Raw genomic sequence first — 16,651 nt, 5'->3', positions numbered from 1 at the left:
TCTAAAATGAAAGAAAGAGGGGAAAAAAGGAATAAAAGTGGGGAGGGAAGAAAGGCTAAACAGAAGGAAAAAGAAAAAATTGATTACCTCATTGTATATAAAATAGTGCCATTTCTCATAATTCTAAAAAGCTTATTTGGAGCTGTCATATTATGTGAGACAGATTTCTTTCCATTCCTGAAGAAAGTATCAGGGGTCCATACTTTTGTTACCATCATATTGTTCAACCTCAGAATTTCAATGGGGCCATCATACTTTAGCCTTTTGTCAATCCACGTCTGCCTGAAGAACACATCCATGGTGTATTCCTGGGGAAATGAGTTTGTGACATCTTCAGATCACAGAGAGCTACACATGTACATACAGAAAAATGCATTAAGTTCTAGCCTCTTCCCACTCATAGAAAAGGCTTTCCCAAATGAAATTAATAGAAGTATAAATTATCTTAGATCAATAGAGTAAAAAGATTCTCAGTAATTACAGTATCTGATGTCCATCTGGCTCCCTTCATCTTCTATGCTCATAGAAAATAAGTTACCACACATATTAATCATTTCATAATAATGACCATCTTTCAATAAAAATGCCAGCTCCACGTAATTAGGCTTGGGCTTCACTTTAGACCAGATAGCAAAAATCAGTTAATGGATAACAAATATCTTTATATGATTAATCATAAGATGGTAGGCATTTTTAAGACAAAGCAAAATAGATAAATTGTGTTTTCATAAAGTTTATCACAATTTGTCAAATAACCCAACCATTTTAAATCATTCCGAGCACAGGGTCAGGAAAAAAAATGAAGGAGGTCCTCTGTCCTGCTAAGTAAATATATTTAATATAAAATAGCACAGTTGGATGAACAAATTCCTCCTGACCAATACTCATATTCTAGCCTCTTTAGGCATGAGAGCAAGGGAGAAAGAGAAGGGAAGAGTGGGCAGCAAGGAACTGCACATAAAATACCAAGTGCAATCAGGACTACAATATAGTGTATGCACTTAGCTCACACCCAAACTAATTATAACCTCTAATTTTCTCTTCCTCAATAGTTTTCTAAAGAGGAAAAAAAACTATATACAAAGTTGTACTTTGCAACTAGTAATAGAAAAGTTCTCTTGTTGAGAATGACTTTAAAATCAATCAACACTCAAAAGTTGGAGCTGAAATGCAAATTCAGTGTCCTACTCTTTGTAAACTTTTAAGTTTAATTTGGTTATTCTTTGAATTTCTAACTTTGTGTGACTGACAATAAGATAAATTTTAATTGTCTCTTTTCTGACATGTTTCTCCAAACCCCAAAAGGTACACTGCTTCCCAAATACCTACCATTTCAACATCAGATACAGGTCCAAAGCTGGTGACATATATGTCAGTTTTCACTTCCGTAACAGGACCTAGTAGGTATAAAGTAAATATGTGTGAAAAAAAAAAAATTACCAATTTAACAGCTTAGTAGGGTTAGATAATTAAAGAGTCAATACAGGTATGATATATTTTTATAAGAATCTAAAATTTCCTGTGAGATAATGAATCTCTACTAAAGTAAACCAAATCAGAAAACAGTGTTTACTTAATGGGAAAAAAAGAAACCCCAATTACTTACCAAGACCTTGCTTCTTCAAAGACACATCACCCCTGGGCACTATTACAGCAGGCAGTGCAAAGACACAAATGCTTTTAGCCTTTGTGATTTTTTTTTTTTATAGTGCATCATCTGATTGGCCCCTAGAAAGAAGTGAGCTACTAAAAAGAGGAAACATGGCCACAAGAATGAAGAGGAGAAAAATTGTAATGGCTGCAAAGAATGCATCTTTGGAAAGTTTAGGATACTGGTAAATAACTTTTAAAATGATTCAAGTCACCTTTAACAATAAGCACACCATTCGCTGGTGATTGGGATCAAAGACTAGATCTCCTATAAGTCACATGTATCCCTGCACTGCTTCCTATTCTCCATGTGATCTTAAGCAAGTTACTTAACTCCTCAATAGCTGGCACCACATGGATCAGGCAAGACTTAAAAGAGACCCATTGAAAGTGCTCAAATGAGATGCTGGTAACAGTGACTCTCTCGTGAAAATACTCTTTCCATATTAGTTTCTTCTTGCTCCTGATAATGGCTATTACTCAAATTCTTTCCTATGCCTTAGTAAAACTGGTTCATGAACAGTGTCTGGGCAGAAAGGCAAGGCCGTGCCAGGAGGGCAACATCACTGACAGATTTTAGCTGAGGGAACAGGGCCACAATCGGATTTGAAGCATAATGCTTAAAATCAGAAATTTTGGAGTTCAAATTGGGCTCTAACACCTTTGAATTATATGACCTTGGACCTCTTCACAGGTAAAGATTTTACCTCTATAGGTAAGATATCTTCATAGATAAGGATTTTAATGACCATTAGAAGTTTTAATTGAGATAACATATGTAAATTATTTTTCCCAGTTGCTAGAATATAATGTGTTCAATAATGATAGTTACTATTACGGATAATATATCATTTTATTATTAATATATAGAAATTGTTGCCCTCTTGAACATCATTTTCTTAAATGATGAATTTAACATTGCATGGCCAGAAGCTAGATACTCCATAAGTGGAAATAATAACATCTGCTCTCAAGATGGAATATTTCCCTTGGATACAGGTTGGGAAATTGGATCTATGCCAAAATAAGGCAAAGAACAATTGGTATCATTAATGTCCTAGGTCTAAAGTTAGCCTCATAAAAATGAATCAAAATGTTTCTCACTGTAAAGGATGAAGATGGGCCACATACACAAAAAAAGATAGATTGAAGGAGACTGACAAAAGTCTTTATTGAATAAGTATCCTAAGGAAAAAAGACCTTTGTAAATATAGTGAGAGAAAAAGTGTAGATCATGCTGATTTTTCATGAGTTTTACTTGTTAAAAATTACATCTTTGGACAGCAGAGAAGTTAATTAAATTTGTATTTGAATTAGAAATTGGACACAACAATAAAAATGGTAGTAATAAGCTCATTAAAGCCAAATAGGTAATTCAGGAAGCAAGTAATGTACGTTGAATGCTAGGATATAGCAATTTCACTTAAACAGTTTCAAAAGTTGGAGAAATCACTGTAATTCCTAAAAGACAACTGCAAAAGTGTTGAACAGCAGAAATACCATGTCATTGCAGGGCAGGGTAAAGGGCAAGAGGTTTCAAACAATTAAGATTGATTATGTCCTGAAAAATGGACTATTTGACAAGATTTCTGAGAAACCAAAAACTACTTCAAAGATCAGTTTTAGTAGGTGTAAGGTGGGGCCTGACAATCTGCATCTCTAAGTTCCTAGGTCAGGTTGTTCAGTTTAACTCTGGTTTACAGATACTGTTCTGTTTTCTAGAATGATGTTTATAATACTGTATCCTATAACACATTAATATTATAGATATTTCCAAAAGAGTGAGGGAAGTCTAGGAGAATGAAAACTAGGTCAATATTTTTATTATTAATTTGTTGTAAGGTGTGCATATGCAAATTCTTGTGGTTATAATCATTCCACGATACTAATGGGTGTCTCCAAACTCTTATGTAACATACTACTTTTTCAATGGTTCTTGAAAAATATTTTGTGTTCAGAATTATAAACTTAGTGTTTGTTTGTGACATTATGCAGTATTTGCTTTATATGACTGCATGTATCTTTGAGACTGAGTGAGATCCAAAAAGCATATGATTAATAAAGGAAATTCATTTGGACACTGATTCAAAAAACAGGCCTAGCTATGTCAGGCCCTGACACTCTAATGGTAAACAAGACTGATCAGATTTTCCCAGCCCTAAACACTTAACACACTACCAGGGAGGAGTCATGTATAAATAGTAAAGAAACAAATAGCAAAATTCTATTATTTCTAAGGGGAGAGTGGGTAACAGGCTGGTGAGAGAGAGCCTGGGAAGATGACTATAGATTTGCCTACAGTGCTGCTTCTTCAAAGCAGTGAGTTTTAACCCAAGACCTATAGGATAAGCATGAGCCATTGGAAGAACTGAGAGCACTGGATCCAGGTGGAAAGACAGACAAGAAACAAACCTAAGAGGTGGGAGAGGTCTTGGTGTATTCAAGGACAAGAAAAGAGGCCAGTGAGGCTGAAGCAAAGCAAAGAAGGAAAAGAATGACAAGAAATTAAAGCTACAAAGAGAGAATAAAAGCCCAGGTGCAGCAGATCAGCTACTCCTGAGCTCATACGAATGTCATAGTGAATGTTGTTAAAATTACATGAAGAGAACTTGCAGAAATGTCAGTGAAAGATAGGGTTGTTACAAGCTAAATTATGTTACTCTCATATTCACACGTTGAAGTCCTAACTCTCAGTTCCTTGAAATGTGACCATAATTTGGAGATAAGGACTTTAAAGAGATAATTGCATTAAAATTAGGTCACCAGGCTGGGCCCTAATCCAATATGGCTGGTATCTGGAAGACATGTAAAGACATAGGAAACAGATGCCACTTCTAAGGCAAGGAAAGAGGGTTTAGAAGAAAACAACCTTACTGCCTCCAGAACTGTGAAAAAGTAAACTTTCCATTGTTTAAGCCACTTAGTCTGTGGTATGGTGTCATGGTAGCCCTAGGAAAGGAATACAGAGGTTAACCCCCCCCCCCCCGTCCCCATATTTTCTCCCTGGGTTTCTTCCTCTGATATCAGCTTAGCTCTCACTTTTCTTGTAGGCTATTATAAGAAGTTTCATTTGTATCCCATAATCACTGAGAGATCATGACTGAATTATATTTTTTACAAAATCATGCTGGCAGTTGAATGGTCAATAATTATAGAGCGGCAAGAGCAGAACAGCTCCTACTCTAGGCAAGTTGATAGATGATGGTGGCCTGGACAGGGAGGTGGCAATGGAGATAAAGAGTGAACAGATCAAGGAGCACCTCTATGTGCAACTGCTCACAGAGGATAAGGAATAGGATTTTTTCCCCCAAAGTACAATAAGCAGAGAGATAACAATTATTATTCATTAAAGATCTATTATATGAATCTCTTCTCATATATTAATTTTTTAAATCCTCACAATATGCTTTACAGTGCTATTATCATAAGAATTCTTTGTATCTGGAAACTGAGCTCACAGAGGCTAAATACTGTATGCCAAAATCAGAATGCTAACTCTCTTGTATTAACCTCCAAAATATGTTCTAGCTTTACAATATTATACTATGTCATAAAATAATAAACAATTATTCAAGTAAATGTGGAATTTTATATCTGGTCAATAATATGCAATACCTATAATTCCTGTTGTGTTCATGAGTAGCTTCTAAGCTACATTCCTGCAGTACCATTTTATGCCTTTACTTTATTCTCATTCCAGTCTGCTTGAGTCTGTCTGTCTACAGCAAAGGTGAAATCTCAATCCTTTATGAAGACCCAAACTAGCACAGTGCTTTGCACATACTAGGTGCTGAATAACTATGTGTTTCAATATGTTTCTGATATCATCTCAAGTAGTGATTTTAAAACCCTTCAAAAGGAAAAAATGAGATTCATTTGCTGCATCAGTTAAGCTAAAAATATTTCCAGATTAAAGCAGAAACTGTGTCTTATTTATATTTGTATTCTCTCCCAGAACCAATCAAAAGCCTTAAATGTAATAGGTTTCTGATAAATCAATTGTCAATGAATAATGGTCGCTATGCAATTAAGAATAATTCTTAGAGACGCTTCCTCTAATACCACTGTTTAGGATGTTCAAATCAACCTTACTAAGAGCATAATTACATAGAAACCAGATAATTTTGAGCTTGGAAAGACTTCTTCCCATAATTTTAAATGCATTCGTGTAACATCAAAGACATCTTTTATTACAAAATCCTGCTTATTTTTTGATAATAGGGAAATTTTATTTTTCTTCTTTTTTTTCTTTCTTGTTTTTCTGGAGGTTTTTTTGGGGGGGGGCTAGGGGCAGGAGGATTACTGTAATTCTCTAAGGGATTATAAGAAATTGTCTGTAAGGTAAGCAAGGTGGTCTTTAACAAGTCCAAGAAAGAGCCAAGACCAAGAGCAATTCAGGAAAATACTTCCACCTAATTAATGATTCTATCTTACTGGGAAAGAGTGAAGGTAATTAACAAAGTATCAGATAATTTTTCACCAGTTACTTTAGCAGTCACAGAGTTGATTGAGGGTATCACTGCTTAATTTTTTCTCCAAAAATGATTTCCAATTTGCTGTTACATCATGAGAAAGCCCTAAGGTGTTCTGCTCATCTTAAAACTAGTCAATCCTTGTTCTCTACATTGGCTCCCCAGCTATGTACCTAAGGAAACAGTCCTGGAATTTTTAGCCATCCACATCATGTGTCCACCTAAATCCACTAGTGGTGTCTAAAATTCTAGAGATTTCAAAAACTTTAGAGGGAAAACAACAAAGAATCTTAAGTGAAATATATACCCAAATCACTAATTTTCCCTGTCATTTACAAAAATACAGGAATAAAGCTTTCCTGAATATTAAACAAAAATAACAGATATCCATTAATATTGCTGAGAAAGCAGGAAAACATATAGATTTCCTAGAAGTTTCTTTTACTTAGGAGACATTAAAGATTAATGCTTCTTTTATAATATTATCCTTCTATCAATGCTGGTCTATTCTGCAAATAATTAAAGCTATCAAATGAATAGGAAAAGCAACAATAAATTGTGCAAAAATATGAAACCAAGCAATTCACTGAAAAAGAATACTCACTCATGGCCAGTAAAGACGAGAAAAAATATTCAGCTACATTAGATCGTGACAAAACTCAGAAAAAAATAAGATCCCTGCAGGATAAAATTACCATGTCAAATATTCCATAGGAAACACATACACCCAAACATACACACTCTTCCCTGACATTAAAGGGTATTTGGATTCTGAATCTCATGTTCATTGTAAAAGGGACTTTCATTTTACAAACTCATCATGGAAAACAGTTTGGCATTATCTTTTCAAGTGAAACTCCCACTTACACGAAGACCTAGAAAAATCTATTCCTTGATATGTATGCAAAAGAAACTCTTGTACATTTACAGCAGGAAATTTGGACCAGAATATTCACAGCAATACAGTCTTGGAAACAAGTAATAAGCCAACTGCCAAGCAGAGAAGATAAATAAGCTGGTTTCTATGCTATGGGAATATCACACAACAGTTAAAATGAACGATCTATAACGGCACGCAACAATAAGAATGAAGCTAAGCAATACATAATTAAGTCTAAAAAACATCAAAAGTTTAAATACAGACATTTCAAGGCAATTAAACATTTAAAATATACTTTTAAAAAAAGATAACTTTTTATAAATTGAAAATAAATTTAAAAAGTATTCAGAGTGGTGGTTAATTTGGGAGGGGAGGAGAGAAAGATAGCATAAAGGGAGCACATAGCAGAATAAAAGTTGTCAAGGTCCTACTCTGTGCTGGCTAATGGTTTAGTTGGTATGTTTACCATATTTTAATTAGTACACGGATGGGTGGGTAGATGTATAGATGGAGGAATGGAAAGAAGGTTATGTGTGAGCCAATAAAAATGTTTCATAAATCAAGGATTATTTTAATCCAGAAATCAATTATATGCACCTGAGGCTTATTAAAATAAATATATCTGTAAAGGCCTGGTATAAAGCAGCAATGTTTAATGATAAACAAGTATTAGCTGTGGTATTTTTTCTACCTGAAAAAAAAATCTAATAAGCCACGAAGTGAAGTATTACCTAAATATCCACCAATTTACTAATATCCCACAATCTATATTTTGCAGTGCCTGTTTCAGGAAACACCAAATGCATCCTTCATATCCTTACCTTACAGAAAATGTAAACATATAATAGTACTATTGTGGTAGTCACCCTTTTGTCACCAGGACCAAAATACCTGACAAGAGCAATTTAGAGGAGGAAAGTTTATTTTGGCTTCTTCAGAGATTCAATACATGGTCAGTCAACTCCACTACTCCGGGCCCAAGGTAAGGCAGAAAATTATGGTGGAAGGACAAGGCAGAGAAAAGCTGTTCAGCTCATGGCTACCAGGAATCACTGAAATGAGAAGGGGAGAAAGGAGAAGGGGACACAGAGAAGATCGCCCCTTCCAGGGCATGCCCACAGTGATCCACCTCACCAGCCACTCCGCATCTATGTAGAGATATCACCCAATCAGTCCATTCATACTAGGATGGAGTGGTTTGTTTACAGCTCTCATAACGTAATCATTTTACCTCTGAATATTCCTGCATTAACACAGGAATAACATAACTAGTTATGTTTTGTTTGGTTTTGGTAAATTGAAAGAATAAGAAAGTCCAGTCTATCTTCTAAAGGGGATCTTTCTTTCAAATGTCCCTTCCCTCCACTCTAACATTAAATTATCCTCAACTAGATTATTCCCAGTAGTACACATACAAGTTATGATATTTCTAACCTTAAAAAAAGGCAACCCTCTGTGTCTCTTGCCTTTCACATTTAAAGTTCTGAAAAAGAAAATCTGTACACACTGCCTCAACTTCTTCCCTCCCTATTCAACTTCATCATCAATTATATCCAGTTTTCATGCTTAAGGTGCACAAAATTCCTTTCATCAATACATACCATCAGTTCCCTCCATGTATAGTATTTTCCCCTGCCAATTTTAAAAGTAATCATATTTCTCCCACTTTTAAAAAGCTCTCTTGATTCTATCTCTTTACAACTACTATCCCATTTATCTACTTCCTGTACAAACACCCAGAAGAAAATTCCTCTCATTCTATCTTGAATGTACCCAGACTTCTTCATTCACCATGCTGCTAAAAACTGCTCTTGTCAAAATTATTGAATATATGCACATTGCAAAATCTAGTGGTCAATTTTAGGTTCATATCTTTCCCTTCTTGAACTGTCAGAAGTGTTTAACTTAATTAAAATACTGGTTTTTTCCTACTCATGCACACTCTGTTTTCCTGCTATCACACCTCACCAGCCATGCCTCCACAATCTTCTGGGAAAGAGATTCCTTTTCCCTTCTCTCTGCTTAGCATCAGAGCTCAATATTGGAGCCTCTTCTCTATCATCTGTAATCTCCCAGTGACCTCTCTGGTCTTATGATTTTAAATAACATGTATGTTGACATGCCCATCATCCCTAAATTCCAGGCTCACGACCACTTGATTCTAGTAGGCATCTCAAACTTAGGCACATAAAACGGTTCATCATACCCCAATCTGCTTCTGCTATAATTTAACAACTCCATTTTTACTGGGTGTTTAAGTCAAAAACTTTGGAGTCAGCCTTCACACCTTCCTTTCTGTCATATCCCACATTCTAGCTGTCATCATTTGACTCTAACTTCAAAATATGGGCAGAAGCCAATCATTTCTTAGAAAATGACACACTTCTCTGCTGCCAGCTTGGACAAAATATTCATCCTCTTTTGCCTGGTTTATTGTGAAAAACCTCTGCATATCTGTCTTTGCCTCTGACTGACTGTTCTCAACACAGCAGTCAAGGTGAGTCTTTAGCGGAACTTGTCCCTGCTAAAATCCCTCAAGTCGTGACTGGTCTGACTCTGAGGAAAAGCAAAGTCCTCAGCATTCAAAGGTTTGCACAACCTTATGTCTTGGACACCTTCTTTTTCTTCAGCCCTGCAGCACAGGCATGCATGTTCACACCTAGAATCCCATCTCTCCCCAAGACCCCACCCAAATGGGGCTTATGCTCTTACTCACCTATGATCAGTGTTCAATAGCACCTTCCCGATGAACTCTCCCTAACTACGCCCAAGTTTAAACTGCAACCTCCTCCCCTGCTTTAATAGTCCACTCAATAGCAGTTCAGCAACATCTAGCACACTATAAACCATTTATCTCGGATGCTTCTTTTCCATTTTTTCCACTACACTGTGAGTTCGTGAGAGCAGAAAGTTGGGTAACCCTCTTTAACTTTAAAAAATATCATCCTCACCCATTTTCCCAAAATAGAAAACAAGGAATCTTTTTAAAAGTTTCCCTTTTGTATATCACCCCCCACATCAAATTTAACAGCAATTCTTTGACCAATTAAACCTACAAAAAAAAAAAGCCTCAGCTGATTCCACTTATCCACTTACACCCATTTTTACTACATCTACATTGTTTTTCCATGTAACCATCAACTTAATGGAGAGAACTCTAACCTGCCAAAAACAACAACAACAAAAAAACTTCTTCATTGGTTCTCTTGTTTCCATATTGCCCTGCCTCTTTTTCTTCATGTAGCAACTAGATGGATCATATTACTATCTAAGTAATAGCATGAAAATCTCTCCTCTTAAAGAATTCTAACAATTTTCAGGTTCACTGAGGAAATAATCTGTTTCTATACAGGATCCCCAAAGGTCTTGCATGACCTAGACTCTGTTCACCATCCCAAACTCATTCTATAAGACTTGCTCTCGCTTTCTGACTACAGGCAGAACAAACACCTTTCACTGTCTAAATGACAATTCTATACTATATACCTTTGGACTTTGCACTGGCTTTTTATTTTTTATTTTTTCTGCCTGAAAATAACTTTTCTCCTACACTTTCCATGCCTGCCATGTGTAGGTCTTTCTTAATTTGAAAAACCTCCTTGACTACCATTTCTATCTAAAATAGATTTCCCCATCCAAATTCTTTTTCTCTCTCTTACATGCTATTAGCTTTTATCATAGCATTTTCATTTAATTATTTTGTTATTTGCTTCTTTGCTATTTTTATTTCTCTCCATAAAGACTATGAGGGCCAATGCTGGATCAGAACCATATCTTCACAGCCTTGCATTATTCTGACACAGAGTAATTTCTCAATGCACATAAATAGATGAATAGATAAATGAATGAATAAATGAATGTAACAAATCAAAAGAGAATGAAGCTTTACATTTCTATCACTGTGTGGAGTTGAAATGTATTTTACATCCATGTATTTTAAAAAATGTGTTCTCTGTTGACATTCAATTAATAAAGCTAGTACACAGGAACTACACTTTGAGATATAAATCATTTGAAAGCATTTCTTGGAAAACTTGTTTTTTGTGAGACAATATTTCAATTAACCTCAATGAATAAAAGTTTCTGCATTCATTTTTTTCCATTTTAAATGTTATAAAATGTTTAGAATCAAAGTTCTTATTTCAGTAGTAAACTCTTGAAATCCTAGCTATTCCAGAGGTTGAGACAAGAGGAGTTCAAATTTAAGGTCTGTCTTGGCAACTTAGCAAGTCTCTGTCTAAAAAAAAAAAAGGACTAGGGATATAGCTCAGTGGTATAGTGTCCCTGGGCTCAATTCCCAGTACCAGGAAGAACTGAGTTTCATTTCACTCCTTTGGGGGAAATATAGTTTTGTTTATCTCAAGAATTTATGTAACTGAGTAACAAGAAGGCATTTTGGGGACAATTCAATTAATGATATATAGGATTATGTTAAAAGCCTCAGAGGTGGACCTAACAATAGACCAGCTGCCTAAGGGCTTAAAGTTGGATTGGATTTTGTGACTTCATCTGTTACTCACTGTAGAGTTCTTGGGAAATTCACTGAATCTTGTTCCACCTTCTTCTCTAAGAGATTAATAAGGCTTTCCCTACTTCTCTTTGTTTATGTGATAATCTTAGTAAATACTGTATATAAAAATATTTTCAAAACTGTAAAGGACACCACTAATGTGCAGTCAAGTCCTACTATGTTATGAGCAACCTTGCATAATTGAGTTAGGGCAAGATTCCCAAATTATCTGCCAGTGGTTAGTAACCTAGCTATGCATTTTTAAGAAGGCAGATAACAGTTTTGAAAGTGGACCAGAACAAAGAGGAATGATCCTCTAGCTTCTCTGTGGAAGGGTTCTCTTGTGCGTCACTTCTAAGCAGGTCCAAGCTACTTCAGCATGATAGCAACTGATTCATCAGAGGTTGAAAGAGCTATGTCCCTTCTGAAGTCCCATTCCAGCTTCTCTCAACATGCCTCCTTCCTTCTCTTCTCACCTTTTCCCCTTTTCTTCCCCAAAGGGGAATGTGGAGACAAGGGAGAAGAGATCCTGGAGCGATGAAAAGAAGAGAACCATTTCAGCTCCTTTTATTTCCCCACTGCAAGCTGTGCTGCTGAGTTAAAAATATGTAATTTAGTTTCCAAATCTATTTCAACCCCTGCCTGGCCTACTGAGCAATCACAAACCATCCAATTTCAATTCAAATCTTTGCTTTTAGCTTTATTTTAAATGGAACACAGCAAAGTTGTATAAACAGATAAAAAGTAAATGTTCCACAAAGAGCAGAAGTAGGATTAAAGGAACCAGGAAGTCGATCCATATTTATAGTGTACCAGTCAAAATCTGAATTGTTTTCATCTTATTTATAAAATGTCAAACTTTCCACAAAGTATAAAATGTCATAGAAGGGATCAAACTTCTAGCATCCAGAGTCTGTGCTAACAAGTTTTCTTATTATTTTCAGTTGGTGTACATTTACAATTTCATGTAAACAGATAACACATTTTCTGCAGGTGATAATTACTATTCATCTGTCACATTTGGAATAGTACACATTTAGAAAATGACCCATTTCTAAAAAAAAATGAATCACATCTACCACAAATATTTATGAGCAGAGTACAAGAAAAAAAACTAACATTGTACTTTGTAGTAAATTCTTAATCATTAATTAACTGCTAACCATTAAAGTGGGGAGAATTCAGCCCCTTCCCACAATGCTTTGAAAGTATGCCCAGGTGAATAATGCAGATCACTTGGCAATGAGAAGTAAGATGAATAATAATGCCCTTGAGAAATTTAGCAGTATTGTAGTTAACCAAAACCCAGGATTGGCTTACACAGATTGTTTTCACTCATTATCAATATAGTGTTACAGGAGACAGTACATGGTCAAAAAGAAAAAAAAAATCCATATACAATGGATACCTTCTCCCTTTTGAATTGCAACTTGCTTTATAACCAATTAGACAGATATTATTTTAACTTTCAACCTATAATAATAAAACCATATAGTTCCAGTTATGGCTTTTCACTTTCATTTATGTTCAGGTACATCAGTTCTCTGATGCATATTTAAACTATATACTAGTTGATGCTTTTGTTAATTAATTTATTTTTTTTACTTGAAATGTCATGTTTAAAACTTACCCTTTCTGGGCAGATAAATCCTCTCTTATTGATATAATATAGTTTTAAATGGCACCACATCATCTGAAACATTCTCCACAAAACTATTTTTGATCTAAAATGATAATTTCCCAGTCACTTATGAAAGATCATGCCTTGACAAATGATTCACTTCTCTAATGAAGCCTCTTTTCAGATTTGCATGAAGGCAAATGAAGTGTGGGCAACCTATCCCTGGAGTAGCAATGGGAAAAGAACCAGAAAAAAAAAAACTCCCATCCTTTTCATCCATCTTTATCACTGTCTACACACAAATACTGAATTAATACCTTCAGTGGCTTCCCATGACTTTCTCAATAAAAGACACACACACACACACACACACACACACACACACACACACACACAAATCATTTGGAATTCAGAAGACCTGATCCAAGCCTATCATTAATATGCTATGTGTCCTTGTCTAAATCCTTTCTTGTCCTCGTTGCCTCATTTGTTAAATGAGAAGAATGACCCTAGACAGATTTCAAAGAATCATCAACTCTACTCCATTCAACTACATTATCTCCAACAACTCTTTCTAACCTGGGACCACACTCATCCTCCCTCATATCTAATGCTGTCCGCTCCCCACTCTTTTGCCTTCTCTAGTCTCCCACCATCTCTCTCTTATATTCCCTCAATAGGAAGCATTAGATTCCTCCATGTTTCTAATATTATGTGATATTGATCACATCTCATTATACATAATACCATCCCAATCTACATGGTTTATTTTTTAAATACACAATCAATCATGGTTCATATTCTGTCCCTGACATTTACTAACTGTGAGCTTGAAGCAGTTACTTAATTTTTCAAGCCTCAGTTTCTTCATCTGTAAAAAAAGGATAAAGTTAGGGTTTGTTCTTGGGGCTGTTGTGAGGCATAAAGAAATACCTGTAAAAATGCATGGTCTACATGAAAATTTTATATAATGAATACAAAATTAGTGGATGTTATTATTGGTACTACTATTACTGCTAAAAGAATGTAAGCTCCTTCAAACTAGTGTGTATGTCTTATTCAATTCATTTGCTGAAGGGTAATTAGAACAGTAGAAAGAACAGAGACTTTGCTATTAGAAGAGGTGGGATGACCTGGTGAGTGGGATCCTAGCAAATCACTTATCTTCATGGAACTGGACTGAGAAGTTGTTTGAAGCTCCAGCACAGAGCTTGTCACATAGGTTCTTATTATATATGCAAAGAAACTATGAATAGGAGAGCAACAGTACTGTTAATGGCTGATTATCTGTTAGGCTATATATGTATATGGTTGAAAGAAGAAATAAAGCTGAACACTACTGACTCCATCATCTTAGGAGGGAAGCAAATGCCACCTTCCCAAAGAAAGTAAAATGAAGAGAAAAGGAATGGATTGAGTTCCCTAGCAAAGCAGTCAGCTTCGTGCCCCAGATTCATGCCCTAGGTAGAACACAGGCCGAGCTTTTGGCAGAGAAAGGGACACGTGGGAGGACAAGGGACTTCAGATCAGCTGCCTCCAGTGGAACCTGCTCTGGGCCAAGTAACCAGTTTGAGGAAAACTCAGTTCACAGGGAGCAGGGCAGTCTCAGCTAAGCTCTCAAATGAATCTGTTGTTGACTCTCCTCTCTCCCCAACCATCCCTACCCTGCTGTCAGGTCGGTAGGTAATTAGTGTGGAGGAGAGGCAAAGCTTCTGAGGGGGCAGGGAGATGGGAAAGTACTGGTGGGGGCGGTCTTCTTGTCATAGGTCTCACCAAGAGAGGAGAGGAAGAGAGAGGGAAAACTGGCGGAGGGGGGTAGGGGGAAGAGGGACAGAAAGAGAATTTTTTCATTTTTGCACACAGGGCATACTTAATGATTTTTCCACAGACAGACCGATCAGGAAGGGACAGACAGAACACACTTGTGCATCTAAAATAGTTCATACCCCCAAATCCAGGACGCAGCCTGTTGTCATAACCATCGAGCAAACTGTCCAGGATGCGGGTAAAATTTTCCGGGCACAATTTCTCCTCCTTTTGGTTCTGTCCTGGGGATTCGTTTAAACTGCAAGAGCCAAAAAAAACGGGGGTGGAAAGGATTATTTTAAGAATGCAACTGAGAACAGGTGGAAACAGGTTTGCCTTCTAGGGAAATAGTCGCTTGCCCCAAGCTAGAGACAGGGTTGGGGGTTGGAATGCAGGAAGACCAAAATGGTCAGAAAAGCGCACCCCTTGCCCCCGGCAGCCCGAACCCCTGTACCCACATTCTTTTTGCACCAGGAGCCCCTGGTCCTCTCTGCATCTACGCGGTCACAGAAAAGCTTGGCTTCAGCCCACGGTATTACAGTAAAGCAGGTCCATTTCGCTCAGAGAGGGGTGGGCGGACAGAGAGGGCCAAGAGCTACCCACTTCTCTCCTTTCCCCCGCGCCCCCCAAGGACCCCAGAGAACTCACCAAACAGCCTGGCACAGGAAGTGCAGGAGGGCGAAACTGAACCCGGAGCACAGCGCGATCGCGGGTACCTTCTTGGCAGAAACCATCTTTGCAACATGCCATACTTTAAGCCTGTTCACGTTTCCAGGCTCTCAAGATGCCCTGAGCAGGGTGCGAGGAGAGGGCAGAGTGGCTCCTGCGGCGTGCGCACACTCGCGCTCACACTCGCCCGCGCTCACACTCGCCCGCGCTCCGCCAGCCCGAGCCGCGGTGGGCGTGTGTGTGCACGCGGGCCAGGGGAGGCGGAACCTGCCTTTCCTCGCCCCCTCCTTTCCTAGCTCAGCGTTCCATGTGTATGTAGAGCTATGTATACCGCTCCTCGCCCTCTGGTGCCGGCACATCAAGGTACAGGGGTTAACTTGGACGCGTCAGCGACGCAAAGCCAGGCAAGTTTGTTCCAACCTGTAACTCTGGGGACGGGGACCTAGGTCCTTCGCCCCTCTCCAGGTCTGCAAGCCCTCACCCCAATGTATCTCCGCCCACAGCGGAGCTGGGCTTCCTCTTCTCTCTCCTGGTCCTCCTCTCTTCCGCCGGGATTTGTATCTAACCAATGAAGCTCTTCTCTATTAGGTTGTGCGAGGACTTGTTTGTACCCATTGTCAGTGCTGGAGGTGGAGAAAGGGCGGGATGACAGGGTTTGCTGGGCGTAGGGGTAGGAGGCCGTGGTGAGTGAAGAAAGGGGATCTGGTCTGGGCAGATATAATCTTTGAGACCCTCCCGTTGAGCAGCTAGGGGTAGGAGGAATGTCAGTGGTGACAAAAGGAAGAAGAGATTCCTCCTGATAAAAGCGGTTTCAACTACCTGGGCGGACTCTCGCCAAACTTAAGAAGTGGACCCCCTGTTTATTTGTCAAGCTATTGCTTTAAAAATGCCAAATGTGCTTACTCTGCCAGCGCCCACCGACACACGCACGGCCTCCACTTTGCTGTTCCATCCTTTTCTGGAGGGGAGGAGAGACGAGCGACTGCGGGACAAAATCACTTTCACTTATTGCAACACTTCAGAATGGAGCTGTCGGATTTCCA

The 16,651-nt window shown here is 37.9% G+C and overlaps 1 protein-coding gene across 10 annotated transcripts in view; it reads right to left on the bottom strand.

Annotated features, from left to right (window-relative positions):
- The window catches only part of Gabra4 (gamma-aminobutyric acid type A receptor subunit alpha4), a 63,229-nt gene extending 47,545 nt beyond the window's left edge, over window positions 1-15,684 (bottom strand). For 4 of the 10 annotated variants that reach the window (XM_026386045.2, XM_026386100.1, XM_026386092.1 and 1 more), the window contains exons 1-4: window positions 15,588-15,673; window positions 15,080-15,198; window positions 1,330-1,397; window positions 88-308 (exon numbers count right to left, since the gene is read on the bottom strand). In XM_026386045.2, the coding sequence (XP_026241830.2) occupies window positions 88-308; window positions 1,330-1,397; window positions 15,080-15,198; window positions 15,588-15,673 (494 nt within the window). Of the gene's footprint in view, window positions 1-87; window positions 309-1,329; window positions 1,452-15,055; window positions 15,199-15,587 lie in introns of all 10 variants that reach the window. The other 6 variants (XM_026386055.2, XM_026386063.2, XM_026386036.2 and 3 more) reach the window with 3 other exon arrangements.
- Window positions 15,685-16,651: the final 967 nt, after the last annotated feature.

Source organism: Urocitellus parryii, chromosome 10, assembly GCF_045843805.1.
Source record: "Urocitellus parryii isolate mUroPar1 chromosome 10, mUroPar1.hap1, whole genome shotgun sequence".
NCBI lineage: Eukaryota > Metazoa > Chordata > Mammalia > Rodentia > Sciuridae > Urocitellus > Urocitellus parryii.
This window is presented reverse-complemented; position numbering and strand designations above follow the sequence as displayed.